At 50.1% G+C, this 18,607-nt stretch overlaps 1 protein-coding gene across 4 annotated transcripts; it reads left to right on the top strand.

Moving 5' to 3' along the window:
* The first annotated feature begins 151 nt into the window (after nucleotides 1-151).
* Vps13D (vacuolar protein sorting 13D) lies at nucleotides 152-16,990 on the top strand. 4 transcript variants are annotated; one of them, XM_025303807.1, is made up of 25 exons: nucleotides 152-214; nucleotides 402-545; nucleotides 876-1,066; nucleotides 1,221-1,452; nucleotides 1,626-1,822; nucleotides 1,934-2,101; nucleotides 2,189-2,426; nucleotides 2,558-9,894; nucleotides 9,989-10,139; nucleotides 10,208-10,433; nucleotides 10,506-10,749; nucleotides 10,837-11,205; nucleotides 11,409-11,597; nucleotides 11,692-12,015; nucleotides 12,197-12,389; nucleotides 12,500-12,682; nucleotides 12,846-13,076; nucleotides 13,698-13,724; nucleotides 14,134-14,294; nucleotides 14,412-15,026; nucleotides 15,216-15,398; nucleotides 15,481-15,852; nucleotides 15,970-16,082; nucleotides 16,242-16,680; nucleotides 16,827-16,990. In XM_025303807.1, exons 2-25 carry the CDS (start codon nucleotides 449-451, stop codon nucleotides 16,926-16,928), a joined length of 12,582 nt encoding a protein of 4,193 aa, XP_025159592.1. In that variant the 5' UTR covers nucleotides 152-214; nucleotides 402-448; the 3' UTR covers nucleotides 16,929-16,990. The 4 variants fall into 4 exon arrangements, with proteins under 4 accessions (XP_025159592.1, XP_025159591.1, XP_025159594.1 ...); XM_025303806.1 differs by having other exon boundaries at nucleotides 166-214; nucleotides 334-545; XM_025303808.1 differs by lacking the exon at nucleotides 13,698-13,724 and having other exon boundaries at nucleotides 171-545.
* The last annotated feature ends 1,617 nt before the right edge of the window (nucleotides 16,991-18,607 follow it).

The raw sequence follows: 18,607 nt of genomic DNA, 5'->3' as shown, positions 1-18,607 counted from the left end.
TTTCTTCCAAAAAAAAAAACAGGATCGATCGTCCTCCTCTCGATTATAGTCCGAGACTATAATCGATTATCGATAAATGTCGATGTTCTTTATAATCGATCGATTTTCGAAGCTTTCGCTTTGTTTTTTTCTCATCGAACGACGCTGCTGCATTTCGACAGTGGTTGGCCAGTTGTGGTGGAACCGTTATCTAAAATGGATGTTGATGCTAATGGTACGCTATTAACGTTTAATGAGAAATGCAACGATAGTCGAGACATAAAAGATGTTAATTCCGTGAAAGTTGAATACAGTCTATCGACACGTATTATCTCATGCGCTGTTATCTCGTAGATTTCAAGAATTCGAATGAAACATCGAAGGGCGTATAACCTACAAGTTTACTTGTTCTATCCGTACAGGCATTGTCGTTTAATCAGTTACGAGAGATTACATTTGATTGGCTAAAATGTTGGAGGGACTAGTAGCTTGGGTGCTGAATAATTATCTTGGGAAATATGTGGAAAATTTGAATACGGATCAGCTGAGTATCGCTTTGTTATCAGGTGAGGTTATGTGCTGCTACGCATTTAGTCTCCCGCAGGAGTGAGAGAGAGAGAGAGAGAGTGTTTTTAACTTGTTATGTACCTCGTAAGATGTAACAAATGAATAATGGCGCAAACTTTCCCTATTGTGTCGTTGTACTTAATATGACAATTTCTACGAGCCAATTTACTGTACATGATCGGGCATATTAATTTGTCGTTTGATTTGTCCTTCCTCTCATTATAAAGAAATTTGTCATACGCCGGTTTTCTTTTCCGTTCCTTCCTTTATAAAATCAAGCGATAATTTCACTTGATATCTGAAAAGAAACAAGATTGTATTCTTACCAGGGGAAGTCGAGCTAGAGAATTTACCGTTGAAACGAGAAGCACTACGTCACATTGGATTACCAGTAGAAATCAAGGCTGGATTTATCGGTAAAATTAGATTGCAAGTGCCAGTCAGACAAATAAGAACCGCGTCATGGGTAATAGGTATGGAGCAGCTCTATTTGGTAGCAGGTCCAATTAATCTGGACGAGGTAGAGTTTTCTGGTTTAGAAATTTATTGCAGATAGTTGTCAGTGTCTTGATGCATTATGCGCGCGTGCACATCTTCTGATATAGACACTTATCAGTAGAAACTGCAAACAAATGATATTTTACACACACTTGAGAGAATACAATTTGCTGCAGTATGACAATGAGGCGGAGGAACAAGCAATACTAGAGTACAAGCTTAACAGATTGGATGCCTTGGAGGCAAGATGGAGAGCCGATGTGGACCATGATCCTGGTTACTATGCGACAAGTTACAGCTCATGGATAAACTATGGCACATCTCTAGTGACAAATATAATTGAAAATTTACAGTTGAATATCAAAGATGTCCACATTAGGTATGAAGATGGTGTTACACTACCCGGTGGTAAGCATCTCTATAAAATTGCAGTTTCTTAAGGATATATATCGATACAATTCGAGCGTAATTTCTTACGCGTGTGTACGAATATACATGTGTCTTTTTATATACATCATAAGTGTCGCATCGTCAGTGTAAGACTGTCAAAAAGAGACTTTTGGTCTTTTATGTATATATAGATAATGGTGTCGCATTTGGTATTACAATCGGAGCGCTTACCGCTCAGAGTTGTGACGCCACTTGGATACCCGGCTCTACATCTTGGAACTTGACAGACGCCTCTTTCAAACTGATGGAGCTCGACAGTCTTGCGATTTACTGGAACCACGTAAAGAAGGGCAACCTCTTCAGTGGCCTGAATCTTGGCGATTTAGCTGTAAGTATGGATACAGTAGAGTTCCGCGATGCAATGCACACCCATTCTCTATGCATCTCAATGCATCGGTATTTCGGGATGTGGTGTTTTATTGTGAGATGGAATTTTCAGATTGCTATGAGCAAATTGAGAAACGGTACGAAAAATCACATCCTGTCACCCGTGAACGCAAGAGCGCACATTAAAAGAGACCGGACTGAACGTCCGTTGAGATCGATCAATAAACCGCGTATCGTGGTAGATTTACTTCTGGACGAAGTACCGTTATCCGTAACAGACGTGAGTGCAATCGGTCTGGCGCGGCGTCGAGCGCGATCGGTCGGTAAATAATACGCGCGGAATATAATGTATTGTCATGGCGATTAGGTTCAATACGAGGAGATGGTCAAATGTATCAAGGAGCTCGAACGGATAGATCGTCGTAAGCAGCAGTGGCGATGTAGGCCCAGGCTATCTGTGACGGAGAATTGCACGGAATGGTGGAGATACGCCGCTCGGTGCCATCTCGGCAGAGAGACCCTCAAGCCCAGACCGAACTGGAGGACTGTGCTTCACCGGGCCAGAGAGAATGTTCTTTACGTCCAAGCGTATGCCAAATTGTTAGGTACAAATGACAAAATGAACGAATTCCTTCCCGTGTATTCTGCGGCAGCGAGGCCGAGCGAGGGCCTCTCGCTCTCGCTCAAGGCGATACGGCGATCCTGATCTCGAGTCTGTGTGTCGTTGCTTTCGCAGGTACACCCACGTCGACTTTACCGGCGGAAACTAAAAGACTGAAAGAGAAGGTCGAGTGCGAGCGGAGTTTCGACGAGCTGAGAGTACTGAGGGAGCTGGCTATGTACAAAACAAGACCCGCCAAGTCGCAGCAGCAGACTGACGAGAAAGTGCCGCAGGGACGCGGCATGCTCGAACAGTGGTTTCCGCAATGGTGGGGCTGGTACTCGAAGACGCCTCACAGTAACCTCACGCAAAACGTCTCTTCGACCACTTTCGACGGCGAGCTTCTGGACGTGCTGGCGGACACCGTGGACGATGACACGCTGTTGCGTCGCGACACGGTATTCGGACAGTTTAATTTCGCTCTGGTGCAAGGTGCGATATCGTTGTGCACCGAGCGAAACGGCAGCGACGGCACCAAGACCGTGATAGAGCTGAAATTCGAGAGAGTTAATTTGAGTTACGAGTCACGACCCAGGTTCGGATCGCACAAATTCTCAATCAGTCTGGGCGCGTTGTACCTTCGTGATTTTCTTACGGAAAACTCCACGTTTCCCATCCTGGTGCAGCCTCAGGTCGCGTCTAGCGCGACGCAATCTATACGCGCGCGCAGCTCATCGGAGAAACAGCCAAAGAAACAGCCGCCGTTGCATCTGTTCGAACTGATGTACGAGAAGAAGCCGTTGCACGTCAATACGGATCACCTGCTGCATGTTTACTCCAAGTCCCTGGATGTCGTTTACAATCCCACGGTGATATACTGGCTGATTGATTTTATGTGCAAGCCGCTCCGATCGTCGTCCAATCAGCGACTGCAGGCGATGAAGCGCCGCACGAGGAAGCAACTGATGAAGAATTGGGAGCAGATATTGGACGGTGACTTTGTGTATCGTTCCTCGTGGGATCTACAGTTCAAAATTTCGGCGCCGCAGATCTTGCTGGTGGAGAGCTTCGTCGATAGCAACGCAGCTATCGTCATAGTCGATCTCGGCAAGTTGCACCTGTCGAACGACGCGAACCTGCATCGGGTGACGCTAAGAACTGAATCGACCAACAGCGACGAGGAGGAGAAGGAAGAGGAGGAGGAAGAGGGGGGGCAGAAGAGGAAGAGAGACGAGGAGAAGAAGAGGAAAAGGAAGAAGACGGAGGAGGAGGAGAAGGAGGAGGAGGAGGAGGAGGAGGAGGAGGAGGAGAGATTCGAAACGCCGTGCTCCACTCCGCCCGGCAGTCAGGAGAACGGTTCGCTGCACGACTTTCAAGGCCTGTCCGAGACGGAATTGCACAAGAAATTGTACGATCAGTATTCGATTGACCTGGTGGACCTGCAAATCCTGGTGGTTCGAGCCAAGGACAATTGGAAATACGTGCGCACCAGAGGTATGTCCACGTTGCACCTTTTGGAACGCTTCAACATATCACTGCAAATCGAGCGGCGAGTCTTCGTCACTTCGGATCCGAACTTTCCGTCGGTCACGGTTTCCGGTAACTTGCCGAGGCTGGTGGTGCACGTAAACGAGTATAAAGTTGGTGCGATGCGTCTTATATACTGCTTACTGTCAAACTTCTCCAATTCGGCCGGCATTCCGGCTCCGCCTGCGGAAAGTGCCTGCGGCAACGTGGCACCCGAGAGCCCGCGCAAAGAGGAGAATCTGGATCGCTCGTTGAGCCACGCCGTGATGGTTCAGTTCATCATCGATCAAATGACGTTCGAGTTGCAGTCGAGAGGTCGCAGCGTGGCGGAACTGCAGGTGTCGGGCGTGCGAGCGGCCCTCAGCAAGAGAATGGCGGACTTGAGCATCTCTCTCTCCGTCCACGGGTTGCTGCTGGTAGACGCGATTCAAATACTGGGCCCGGACTTCGAACTACTCATGGCCAGTCACAAGCACGTTGGTATGGACAGTATTTCCGGCAGTCTGAGGGACTCGGAACCGACGTCACCGGTCTCGCCGGAATCGCCGCCCGAGTCGCCGGGCGATTCCGCGAAACCGGCGCGACTCACCTCTCCCGTCGCCCTGACCGACGCCCTCTCCAGTCTGGTGAACAGAGGCAAGGTTCCGTCGCGCAGGAGCAATTCGTTGGTCATGGTCGGCACCGAAAAGCTGGACTCGGAAGCGCTGATTGTCGTGGAGCTCACCCTGGTGGACGATCCTGCGGAGAATCTGCGAATGGCTAATATACAGTTCAACAATCTCGACATCATAGCCAATCAGGAGACGATAGTGGAATTGATGGGCTTCTTTCAGAGGATCCTGCCGATTAGGTCGAGATCGGCGCGTACCGTCGACAGATACGACTCCCTGTCGAGTCAGAGCGCGCAGACGGGCGCAGACACGGCGTCGACGAGAACGGAGATCACTTTCGACTTTCATCGCCTGAACGTGCTGCTGCTGCGCGCGGTGATGCAGGGCGACAGCCTGGTAGGGCAGAAGATCGCCACGGCGACCATGTCGGACGCGCGCATACAGGCGACGCTAGCTGTCGACACCTCTATTTCGGGGAGTCTGGGCGGCGTGCAGATACTCGACCAGACGCTGACCGGCAAGACGCATCAGCGGATACTGAGCGTGGGCAGGGACCCACTTGCGGATCCGCCGCATTACCCGCTGGAGCACTTTGGCGCTCTGTCGGATCAACCGGAGGCGTTCCGCTTCGCGGCCAGCCGCAGCACCACCGCGCGGCCGGCCGTCGGCGAGCCGACGGTGTTGTCGGCCGAGACGACGGTGATCGGCCTGACTATACGCGTCGCCAGTGTCTGGTACACGCACGCGCCGCACTTGATATCGGAGCTGCGCTCGTGCGCCGACGAGTTCAAGCAGTACCTGAGCAACTTTGCGCGGCAGATCGGCGCGGCCGCCACCGACATGGCGATCGGCTTGGTGAACGCCGAGGATTGGACGATCCCGCCGCGTAAACGGCTACCGAGCGTCTCGTACGACCTGGAGGGCGCGAGCGCGACGTCGCTGCGGCTCGACGTGCTGCTGGAGAGCCCGGTACTGGTGATACCGCGTTCCTCGCACAGCCGACAGGTGTTTGTAGCTCACCTGGGCACGATGTCGCTGCAGCACGAGCCGCACCTTGGCGCCCCGTTAGCAGCGAGACGCAACAGGGTGACATTGGAGGTGCGCGACATGAATCTCTATTCGCTCGAGGTGTCCGCGAACGGCGCGGGCCAGCTTGCAAGTAGTTTGCCGATGAGGGCCGAAGAGATGTACTCGTGCAAGGAGTCGGGTAAGCCGATACTGCACGACACGGTGCTAAAGATACTGGTCGAGAGAGAGAACAAGTTGACGCAAAGCACGAGTTTTCTGTTAGACGGCGACTTCACCAACAACCCGATCGTGCAGGTGCACGGTGCGGTGATAACGCCGCTGAAGGTGTCGCTATCGCGCGGCCAATATGAACAACTGCTCGACACGATCAACCGATTGTTCTCCATACCGATGAGCGCGGCAACGCACCCGCCGCCCCGTTCGGACGATCTCGATGGTGCGTCGAGATTGTCAGGTTCCCGCTACTACTCTTCCTCCTCCGCCGCCGCCGCCGCCGCCGCCGCCGCTGACGACGATGACGACAGACTGGACTTATCCGTCAGAGTGTCGTTCGAGCTACCGATCCTGAGCGTGGAGCTGAAGCTCGGGGCGCACTCGGAGCAGCCGCTCGTGGAGCTGTCAATGCGCGACTTTGTTGTCAAGTATGAGAAATTGCATCGAAACGAGTCGAGCGTGCAGTTAGCGCTGCGCTCCCTTCTTATGGAGGACTTGCTGTGCCCGGTGGGATCGCGGCATCGCTTCATGATGCGATCGTCGGCGCCGGCGCGCGCCAAGCTGCCTACCGGCGTGTCCAAGTCGTGTCCGGATCTCGCTTACGCGCGTCACTTGAAGAACGGCGGCACGTACGGCCGCGGCAGTTTACCCGACCGACTGGAGACCGACACGCTCTACGGCACGATCCCGGCGCACTGGCGACGAAAGCCGATCTCGCCGTTGGCCGCCGGCACGCCGAACACACCGCCGCCCTCGCCGGGCGCGATCGCCAGCGAGGAGAACCTCGTGCTGATAAGCGTCACCATGTGCCAGCCAGGGGCGGACACGGCGCGGCAGGAGGAAGAACGGTGCCATCGCAAAATGGTAACCGTGGACTTCAATTGCCTGGATCTAGTGATAAGCGTGGAGTCGTGGATGGTGGTGTTTGACTTCTTTGGGATTGCAGGCCTGTCCGAGGCGACGGCGTACGGCAACGACGGCTCGACGGCCGCACGTCGCGCCTCGCCCGACAGCGATCGCGCGAGCAAGGACGCGAAGGAGGCGGTGGCGGCAGCGGCGGCGGCGGCAGCAGCAGCAGCGGCGGCAGCGGCGGCAGCGGCAGCGGCAGCGGCGACGGCGACGGCGACGGCGACGACGACGACAACGACGACGATGACGACGACGACGACGACGACGGCTGCGACGGTGGCGGCGGAGGATCTGCTACTGCCGGTACGCTCAGAGACCGAGATAGAGGTGAGGTCGTTGACGTTGGTGCTGACACAGCGGGAACGTGAGATCGCCAAGGCGAACGTCTCCAATGCCAGTATGTACGTGCTCCGCTCCAACGGTGAGACCAAGGTGCTCGGCCAGTTGGGCTCGATGTCGCTGTTGGATCTGACGCCGCACGGTACTTTCTATCGGGAGAGATTCCTCACATCCGGCAGGAAGGCGCTCAACTTCCAGTACTCGAGCTACGCTGACCATGAGCACAGACCGCACGACGCGCGACTCAAGCTGGAGATGTCCGCGGTGCATTACGTGCACACGCAGCGTTTCGTCGCGGAGCTGCAGACCTTCTTCGGCCACTTCTCGCAGCTGTGGTGCATCATGCGAAACCTACGTGCCGGCGCCGGCGCCGTCCTCGACACGAACAAGCGCGGCACGCGACTCTCGCTGGAGCTGCACGCCGGCGCGCCCGTTATCCTCCTGCCGGTCAGCTCCCGCTCGAACGAGTTGATACTGCTCGATCTCGGCGAGCTCACCGCGCACAATCGATTCGACACCACGTCCGCGCTGGCGGTAGACTGCATGCTGGAGGTCATGCTGCTCGAGCTGGTCAACATGGACGTGTACGCGGCGCGGCGACTCAAGTGCGCGGATTGTCTCAACGACGACGACGACGACGACGACACGACGAGGCTCGACGAGGGGGCCGTACGGGTGGGCGGTTTCCTCATCAGGAAGATGGGCTCATCGCTGCTCACGGAGAAGTGTCATCTGAAGCTACGCATCGAGCGAAACCTCGACACCCACATCAGCCGCGCGATACCCGATCTGAGCGTGCACGGTATACTGTCGACGATGGACTGCGCTCTCGATCCCGCGCAGTACATGCTGATCCGCGGCCTCCTTTCGTACAATATCGGTGAGAACCTGGATGACCTGCGTCTCCTCGCTCAGGATCTAAATCACACGGTCGACCCCGCGTACGTGATCCGTGTCGGCGACAATGTCGGCGCTTTGGACATTTGGACCAGATCCTGCATCACTCTCGAGCTGGTGAATGTGACGGTGAAGCTACACCCCAGCCACAATATCGCAGCGCTAGCGTGCATCAACTTCATCAAGTCGAGACTGACACTGGACTCGTTGAGCGACGGCTCGCAGGACATTGACCTGGTGTCGCGGGAGATACTGGTGACGGACACCCGTTTCCAAAACGAGCCGGCCGATCGTCAGTGCAACGTGTTCACGCGTATCCTGCAGCCACTGACGACCACCACCGGCGAAAGCACGGCGGCGAAAGCGGCGGAGGATCGTGTTCAAGCCGAGGTGCATCATCGGAAGCGCAAGACTCACGCGGCAACCACCATACTGCTACACAGCATGCGACTGACCGCCATCCTCGACTGGTGGGAGGCTGTGCGAGATTTTCTGCTGTTGTACTCGCCGGAACCGGATCCTGTGCCCGGTGCCGCGCAGCCGATCGTCTGCCAGGAGGCCGAGGCTACTGACGGCGGCGGCGGCGGCGATGGCGATGCCTCGTCGACCGGCCACGTGCCGATCGAACTCAAGATCAACATCACCGGCTCGGAACTGGTGATCGTCGAGGACACCTCGGTGCTCGACACCAACGCCGTGATACTGAAGACCACCGCCGTCTTGTCGTACCGCTCGACGCCGCAGCAGGGCGAGAAGCCGCTCTCGTGCAATCTCTCGCATTGCGAACTTTTCTCGTGCGTTCTGGGCATGGAGAACGAGACCGCTTTGTCGATCATCGATCCGGTCGGTGCGAGTCTGGATCTCACGCGGGACAAGTGCCTGGAGGTCCAACTGCAGCCGTTGTGCGTGAGATTGAGTTACCACGACGTGACCATGTTCTCCAGGATGCTCAGCTCCATCCCCAAGCAAACTTCATGGGCAAGGCGCAAGTCGAGCCAAGTCGACGGTGACGTGGACAGCCGGGTGTCGAAGCTGACCACTCTGGGCTTCACCGAGGTCGATTGCAGGACCGCTCTCGATTACTGTGACGGCCAGCTGGACGACGCTGCCCTGTGGCTGACGCAAAACGCCGAACCGAATTCCGAAGTCGCCGCGAACAACGACGCGGTCTTCCGTGCTGTAGAGCTGCAGGCGTCCTGCGTACGGATCTGCATTATAGACGACTGTCGAGACGCGGACGTGCCGCTGCTCGAGATCACACTGATGGACTTTAGCCTGCGCCAGGTGAACCAACAGCCCGGCATGCTGTCGGCCACCTTCGGCGTGGATTACTACAACCGGGTGCTGAGTGGCTGGGAGCCGTTCATCGAGCCGTGGCGCGCGAGCATTCAGTGGGAGCAGGTAACTGCCGGCACGCTCGACCTCAAGATACTGTATGTGACCATCGATTCCCAGGATTCCGTCAATGTTAACGTCACCCTGACCTTGGTCGAGCTCGTGCAACTGGTCAAGCACAACTGGACGCAGGATTATTATCTGTCCAACGGACCGACCGTCTCAGTCATTGGCAGATTGCCGACGAGAGGTACTTGCGTGTATCGACGCCGTTCGCCCTTTGTACCGTTCGCCCTGAAGAACGACACCGGCTGCAAGCTTTGGTTCAAAACGATTATCGCCACTGTGGGCGATGCCACCCACACGATGGATATTGGAAAGAGCTTTCAAGCGAGGAATTCCGTTCATAAGGACAGCACGTGGATAGAAGTGGTTCCCGGTGACACGACGTCGTTCACGTTCGAAGGGAGAGGAAAGCTGAGGCATCACGCGACACACACCGTCAGGAGACATCAGATCGTGGTGCAGGTCGACGGATGGAAGCCGGTGGAGCCCGTAACCGTCGATCGCGTCGGCATATACTTTCGGCACGCCGACATTGCCGAATCCGAGGTAAGATCCGAAGTGAGAATGTCGATCTCGTGACCGGCTTGAATCTGAACACGAGTCTGAACACGTTGTTGTCCTGTGTATCATCGATTTCCAGTTTATCTCGTCGACGGCTAGACTCGTGTTCACCGTAGAGCTGGAAGGATCCGCCAGGAAATTGGTCACCGTTAGGTCGGCTCTTCAGGTGGCCAACAAGTTATCTCATGCGATTGAGATCAAGATGGAGACATCGCTGAATCAATTTGGATGTAGGGTTTTGTCCATCATTCTCTCCGCAGGCGACGATCGACATTCTCAAGTTGTACTACTCTTTTAGATTTAATATTGACATCGGCCAACATCGGGAAAATGCAACTGCCGGCGCAGTCGGTCACGTCCTTGCCATTGTCGCACATCGGCGTGCAGATGTGTTTTAAACCGTTCATCCCAAACTGCCGGTTCCAATACTGCACGGAATCGGTAAACTGGACGGCGGTGAAGAAACCGATGGAAGTGATGGAAAATCATATCACATGTCGAACCAATCAGAACAACGTATTCAGGTACGACACTCGTTGGCGAGAGATTGTTGATGTCTCAAAGTTATTAATCGTATTCCATATCACATGATGTAGAATGTGCGTGGCGGTGAGACGAAACAACTATCCTGTCGACGGTGCGCAAGTATTGCCAGGACACACAATCACGGTGATGGCTCCCATTACGATAACGAATCTCCTGCCGTACGAGTTGACGTACGAGGCGACTGCAGAAGGCGGTAGAGTCTCGCCGGGCTGCAGCGCGGATCTGCACTCTTCCAATTTAGAAGAGCAACTGGAGATTAACATTCAGCTGGACGGTTATCCGGGATCTGGAACGGTTGGAATTTGTCACGTTGGAAGCTGCCAATGGCATATCACTCTACTGTCTCTCATTAATAATATCAATGCGTGCGAAATCTTTCAGATAATATTACCGTTAAACAGCTGCTCCTTCACCGCTCGTCTCAAACTGTTGGACTCCGCTAGCAGAATACTCCATTTGCAAGCAGCCGTGATTGTCGAGAAGGGCTCGGCTGTGCAGATTAACATCACCGCGCCTTATTGGATCATAAACAAGACCGGCCTACCATTGGTATTCAGGCAAGAAGGTGTGGGCATCGAGGCAGCTGGGCAATTTGAGGAGCACGAGAAAGCGAGAATGATCGCGCCGTTGTTATTCTCGTTTAGCGACGAAGAGGCCAGTAGAACCGTGTCAGTGAGAGTCGGTACTGACGTGCATCCCCAGGGAATACCGCAGTGGTCTCAACACTTTTATCTACAACCCGGTATCCATGTGAGTATATTTCAGACAGAAGCCCATGTCTGATATGATGTGTAGCTTTCCGAGTTGTATAAACTATTATATTTGTCAATAATTTGTCAATTACACACACACACACACACAGTAGCTGTTTAATTACATACTATGTAATTAGTTGAGAATTGACTCTCACAAATATCTCTACTCTAACGTCGGTTGTTCCGCACGTTTCGCAGGTTCATCGCCTAAGAGTCAGTCTGCGCGATGGCAGACCCGATATAGTCTACTTGATCAGCGTGGCCACTCGAGCGGCAAGAGGAAGGTACAGGGCCACCACGGTGGTCACGCTATCGCCGAGATACCAATTTCACAACAAGTCATCTTATACCTTGCAGCTAGCCCAGAAATGTTTCACGACGACCGTGGTAAGTCGAACGACGCGCCCGACGCGAGTTCGATGATATCTAGCGGAAGCGGCCCTTTTAACTTTTCATCACTTTCACAATCACATTTTCACAGTCACATCCGGACGCTCAAGCGACGTACATTACGATTATGCCCGACTGTCACATGCCGTTTCACTGGCCACGTCTTGACAAAGACCTGTTGCTTTGCGTCAGGATCACCGATGTTCCGGACTGCATGTGGTCGGGCGGTATTAAATTGGACAATAATTATTCGTTGACCGTCAACGTCAGAGATGTAACGGGAAAGATGCATTTTCTGCGAGTGGACGTGGTGTTGCAGGAAACTACGTATTTCATCGTGTTCACCGACGCCGATACCATGCCGCCGCCTATAAGAGTGGACAATTTCTCAGCCGTTCCTTTAATCGTAAATCAGGTACATATACATATTCATCATTTTCATCGTAGTGACGTAGCGTGTTACTTGATCTTCGCGTGATTTTTCTATCCTGTTTATTATTCATATTCGTTCGGTATGCACCTGTCGTGCAAATCATCATACATGTCCTATGATTGTTCAATGTCCAGCTTCATTTTGCCACGATAAAAATCTGCAGATTGGAGTTCCCGATGGCCTGCAATGGACTGTGAGACCCCATTCGTCGGTACCGTACGCCCTGGATGAACCTATACAAGCTGCTGCTTTAGTGTTAACAGCACCGGGCGGTGCGACAGCTTCTTACGATCTGAATGTGCTGGGAGAGAGTAGAGGTCTGACTTACGAGAACTTTATTTACATCGCATTCACAGGTGAAAATCTAAATCTGGATGAAGTTGAGGATACATCTTGCGATCGCGATTACGACTCGGTCAACGCGCGATCATTTTCATTTTGTCGTCATGTGGCTTTATTGCGATAGGCACCTTCAAGACCGATGCCGATCTTGGGACAGGTGAAAACGATCTGGATCCGCTCGACGTGGAAACCCAAAGGTTGGTCTTGGAGGCCGGTCCGGGTGGTTGGGTCGCTCTGCGTAGAAAGCAGTACGGTGCTAGGTCGCAACTTTGGAGAATGACTGGTGATGGACAGCTGCAGCACGAAGGTAGTATTCGCAGAAAGTAGTAGTACTCTATATGCAACAGCAGTTCCTCACGTCTAAACTAGGCACATTGCATTACGAGCAACAACGAGCGCGCGTCTTATATGTAGCTTGCTGAACAATTCAAACGTGATCTAGCGTGGCTCACGTGCGCTCGTATGCGCAGGTTCCAGTCCGCCGAGAGACAAGCATTACAAGGATGTGAACACGATATACGTTTTGGATATAGCGGGTACCGCCCCGCAACCGTTCACATATTGCGCACTCGCGCTAAGGAAGCCGGATCCTAGGCGAAGATCGACACAAACCTGGCGATTTACCGACGACGGCCGACTGTGTTGTGTGCACAAGAATATGTGCGTTCAGTCGAAAGACGGCTTTATGGGACTATACGAAGGTTGGAACTTTGCTTTCACTCGGTCGCACTTGAGATGTCGATTCGCTTATATAAATGAAATTTATCGCGAACGTTGTGAATTTCTTTCCATCACGCTGTTCATCGTTGTTTGGACACACACTTTCTCTCTCTCTCTCTCTCTCTCTCTCTCTCTCTCTCTCTCTCTCTCTCTCTCTCTCTCTGTGTTATCTTGTGTTGCTTTAGATAGATTCTCAACGCATCACTTGGTTGCAGCTGCGCGTGTAACACGTGATTCTCTCGCGATCGTCGCGTTTTTTTAAACGCGTCTGTCTGTGTTATGTAATTCTAGTAATAATACCTGTGCCTGTGTATGTACATACAAAATATAGAATATCGCGGATTATGAGTATTATTAATAATAACGAATGTTACATGTCGGTGACAGTAACGCGTAAATTGCCGAATAATTTAAATAACGCAGATCGCGTTTCCGATGCTTGCCTCGCGACGCGATATCTTCGACAGATCAGAGAGATTTGAGTTGTTTGCCGATTATCTATATAAGTTTTTACCTTTATCAAGATTTTTCTACTCTTCTTCTAACAGTTCTTGCCCGCTATCTTTGTATAGAGAGATCTAAATTGATCATGAATGTTGCAGGCGGCAGTGTCGCCCGTTGGCAAATGTGTACGTATAGTTTCAGAGTACACACTAAAATCGGCGATTTTATTAAGAGCTTATCCATAAGTGTCGCGTGTTAATATCTTGGCTTGTTTTGCCTACTTTTTCTCCTTTTTTTCTTTTTTTTTTCTTCTCTCGCAAGCGCTTTATTTCTGCATATCCTTCTGAGAATATCGAAGTGCGATACAGAAAAACGCGAAGGAATCTTTTCTTACAAACAGAATTTTTTGCATCATTGCAAAGAGTTGTTTTTTTGTTATTACAGCAGCGTCATTACAAAACTCCGACGTCTGTAATATTTTTGCATCTGCTGTAAATATTCCGAGTCTGTATCTTAGCTTCAAGTCTTCCTTACAGTTTCGTTGCGTATGCGTTTACTTTACTCAGGATGAACAAGGTCCTATCTGCTTTTTAGGGAGCGAAGCTGTTCTGGGCCCCGAGACGTCTGGTAATCCACCGCCGGTCGAGCAACGGGTGGGTAGACAAAAGTTACGACCAGGTTCTGGATTCTTGACAATCAGAGTGACCACAGACGGGCCGACTCGAGTGCTGCAAGCTCTGGACATCAAGGAAAGGGTACTCGATTTACGATTCATGTTGCTATACCGATCCGAGATCTGCTCGAGAATCTCGGACAAATGAAATCAGCGCTGTTCAGAAGTCAATAGCAGCATACGGATTTGTTTACTTCAGAATAAGATGTTCGCCCTACTCGAGGAACGCGACTGGTCTCACATCGCCGTGAGTCATCGGCCCACGCAGATCGACGCCGACATCGAGAGGCTGGATTCCCGTGAATTAAACCTGAAATTGGATCTGCCGGCCGGTCTTGGATTGTCCATCGTGTCGCAGAGACCGGTGGAGGAGTTGTTGTTCGCGCGACTAGCCGAGATCTCTCTGAGTCTTGTGCGAACTCCGGTGAACACCACGTTGGATTTAAGCGTCGCCGACGTGCAAATTGACAATCAGCTGTTCGAGGCGCAGTGCACGTCGGTGTTGTTCGTGACACGGCCGTCTCGTACAGAGGACGAGAGACGGCCCGCCTTGCACATCGCGGCCGAGAAGTTGCGATCGAAGAATCAGAATGCCGAGATATACAAGCATGTTATAGTCAGCGTGAAGCCGCTGTGCGTACACTTGGAGGAGAAGTTTATTCTGAAGCTGGCAGCGTTCCTCGGGATCGGCAAGTTGGAATTGGAAGAGCCGGTCGACGAGAACGACTTCAAGGCGCAAAGATTTATCTCTGAGGTCTCTGCCGCACACGCCAAGAGATATTACTTTGGAGCGCTAAAACTCATTCCTAATCAGGTAATCGACGCAGGCCGACGCAGTTTCCGACTTCGTTCTATTATCTTGCACATCGTCGAGTCGAAAATTATTATTATTATTATTGTTGTTGTTGTTGTTGTTGTTGTTTTGTTGTTATTATTATTATTATTATTATTACTATAGCGCAATATTCCACATACACCTAGTTCCTACGCCCAATTGTTTCAGGTGAAACTTAGTGTGCTCACTACGACCAAGCTGCCGCAACACTTGCAGGCTGTAAAGAGAAAATTGGGCTTGACTTTGATCAACTTTGAAAACGCCACCATCGAGTTGCAGCCATTCACCAAAAAGCATCCTTTCGAGAGCAGTCAATTCTTGATGCATTCTATCGTGAAGCATTATAAAGACGTATGACAATGTCCAAACAATGTTTTTAGTCTTTGTAGTACTTGGTTGTAGATATATATGGGCTATGATGTTTGGGGAACAGGAGTTGAAGTGGCAAGCTGCGGTTATTCTGGGTTCCGTGGATTTCCTGGGTAATCCTCTTGGATTCATGAGCGACGTGACAGAAGGCGTTTCCGGACTCATCTACGAAGGCAGCGTGAAAACTTTGGTGAAGAACGTCACCCACGGTATTTCCAACTCAGCGGCGAAAGTAACGGAATCTCTGTCGGACGGATTGGGGAGAGTGATCATGGACGAGAGGCACGAAGAGGCCAGACAAAGGATCCGGGCCAACACTACGGGCAGCAGTGATCATCTAGTGGCTGGTCTAAAGGGTTTCGGCTTTGGTCTACTGGGTGGTGTCACCAGTATATTTAAACAGACCTACGACGGAGCGGCCAGTGAGGGTTTCCCGGTAATTGCCAATTGCCTCCTTCCTTCAAGCCGATAGATAATTATAAAATAAGTGTGGATACACAAATATCATGCGCGAATAAAGCTTCACGCGCAATTAATCATGCCACATTTGCAGGGTTTCTTCGCCGGTTTCGGGAAAGGTGTAGTAGGCACGATAACGAAACCCGTTGTTGGCGTTCTAGACCTGGCGACAGAGACAGCTAGTGCTGTACGAGAAACGAGTAGGAGGTAATGTACTGCGAGAGATATATACAATACAATATATAGAAGTAGATCGTACAGTAGAACTGTCAATACTGCGGGCATTGAACCGAATTCAAGTGGTTCAAGGCTCAGTTCAGACTCTTCTTCTTAAACAATTCCGTCAATGTTTCTCGCTCGTCACAGTGCTCATCGCGCCATACCGAGACGCGATCGACCGCCGCGTGTCGTCAGTGGTTCCACCGGATTGTTACCTCCGTACAATCGTCAACAGGCTGAAGGCCAGGAATTTCTCTACAGCATCAACGATCGCGACTACTCCGAGCTCTTCGTAGCGTACGAATGTTTACGCAGCGGCACGGAAAATCTTAGGGTGCTGGTGTCGAACGAGAGAGTACGCGTCATCTCCGGTGGCACCAAGGCAGTGGTGACGGAGGTCGGCCTGGCGAATCTCTTGTCCTGTAAACCGATGCAGAAAATGGAAAGTAACAGCGTCACGTTATATTACATAGAGCTAATATCTCTACACGACAGATCCGATTTTACTGCTACGGTGAATTCTGACGGACATGAATTATTGAGACGGCCCAAGGTGCGATGCGACAATGAAGAGGTGGCGAAACGCGTGAGTATTCAAATAAGCAGCAGCAGCTACATAGATTAGCAGAATATAATTACTTCTGTCTCTCTCGACGTAGCTTCAGTTGCCGTTCAGGTGTCTTTAAAAACATTACTTGAAAAAGTTGTTTTTCCCTCGTTGTGTCATCGCAGGTATCGCGACAGATCAGTTATGCCAAAGGGATGTACGAGGAACGCAGTTTGACGCTGTCATCGTCTGATAATATGCTGGACGACGTACAATATTACAAGTAGTGGCGCAGTTCCGATTGCGCGTCGAGAATTTAGTCTCATTTCTGACACGTTTATTTGGCGTACTAGTCAGGATATTGAACTTCAGTTCGCGATGCACTTGGTATCGGTGATACCTTAATTACTACGGACTTTAACGTTAAGTTACGAAAAGACTGATATGATGTACCATAAATACAAAGTACCATAACTTTTTGGCGGTAAGGTTCAAGGTGTGAGTCAGTCGTTGAGCGTGATCATATTCTGCTGATTTCGCGTCTTGCAGTCGTGGCACAGATGGTACGGAAATTTTTGATACGTATCAATGAAAATATAAAAATAAAGAGAAAAAAAAAAGAAAGCACATAGATGTAGAAAGCAATATGAAAAAAATTTTTAAACGTGTACATACATACTATACATGCCGATTACTTAACGTCGCACACACACACGATCCTATGCATATACAGAGTATCATCTGGAATCTTTTTCTAATATAATTCTACATATAAAGACATTTTTTTCCTTGATGCGAATTCAATAGAAGATGAATGATGCATCGTCGTTGAAATTGATATCATTTCCCTTCATAATTATTTCTTATCGAAATATGGTGCTGCTTTTGAGACACTCTGTACATGTGTTTGTGTACATATGTATGAAAGTTGATTTACTACTGTTCATTTCTGATGAGATGTAATTACTTGGCAAAACGAACAATTAAACCAAAGCTTTGTATAGGAATTACAGAAAATGTTCTTTTTCAATGCAACATGCTTTTATACTAACACGTATTGGTTTTACTCTAACGATTTGCAACTTTTCGTTTTATAATAGTAATTCTACGTGCTATTTTGTACAAAAGTGACACAACTCCTTCACAAATGTAGCATGTAAAAAAAAAAAATGTTTAAACTGTACAAATAGATCGAGTGTAGAAAATCAGCTATATTTAAATACTTTTATAAAGTTGGCGTACGATACCAAAATAACAATGTGTTTGTAATGTATCATGTTGATGTATCATTGAGCAAATTAATGTTACGTTCATAACGCGTGCGCACGCGCGACAGGATGTAATGTGAAAAATCTCCATGTTATATTATCATGTACAAATATGTTATTTTTTGAAATATCCAGTTGCCACAGAAAAATTAAATGATAGACAAAATTTTATCTAATTACATTTTTGGATTTAGCATCAAAAGTATGTAAGCAGGAAATGCTAAGAAATGTATAATAAAAATTGTGTTTACTACAATATGCTGTTCATTCATACGTATGTGTATCTACGTAGAAAATGTGACGTAGATATCATCACATGAATACGATTACTGTTACAAGTCAATAAAAAATGAAAATCGAATAATAGATATTAAAATAAATCAAGTGCAAAATTAGTAGAAATTTAGGATTGCTGGTTAGAATATATTACATCGTTTCTTCGAAAAACAACGAAACTGTTAAGCAGATGCTTTTGTGATGCCGTTATCAAAGAAATGAAAACAAGTCTTGGTTAATGATCGTATCTTTAATTGAAAAAGCTAAAACATTTTTCGCCGGAAAGTGCAAAGTGCTGGAATTTGCCGGTAATTTGCGATTCGAGTCTTGGCTAAGCAAATCTGCAAGCCGATAACTTACGGTTGGAGTCTTGGCTGTTTAAATCTGCAAGTCGACAAATAGTGATTCGAGTCTTGACTAAG

This window comes from Harpegnathos saltator, unplaced genomic scaffold (assembly GCF_003227715.2).
Source record: "Harpegnathos saltator strain DR-91 unplaced genomic scaffold, Hsal_v8.6 scaffold58, whole genome shotgun sequence".
In the NCBI taxonomy this organism is placed as follows: Eukaryota; Metazoa; Arthropoda; class Insecta; order Hymenoptera; family Formicidae; genus Harpegnathos; species Harpegnathos saltator.
The sequence above is the reverse complement of the archived record's forward strand: the minus strand, read 5'-3'. Positions and strand labels throughout refer to the sequence as shown.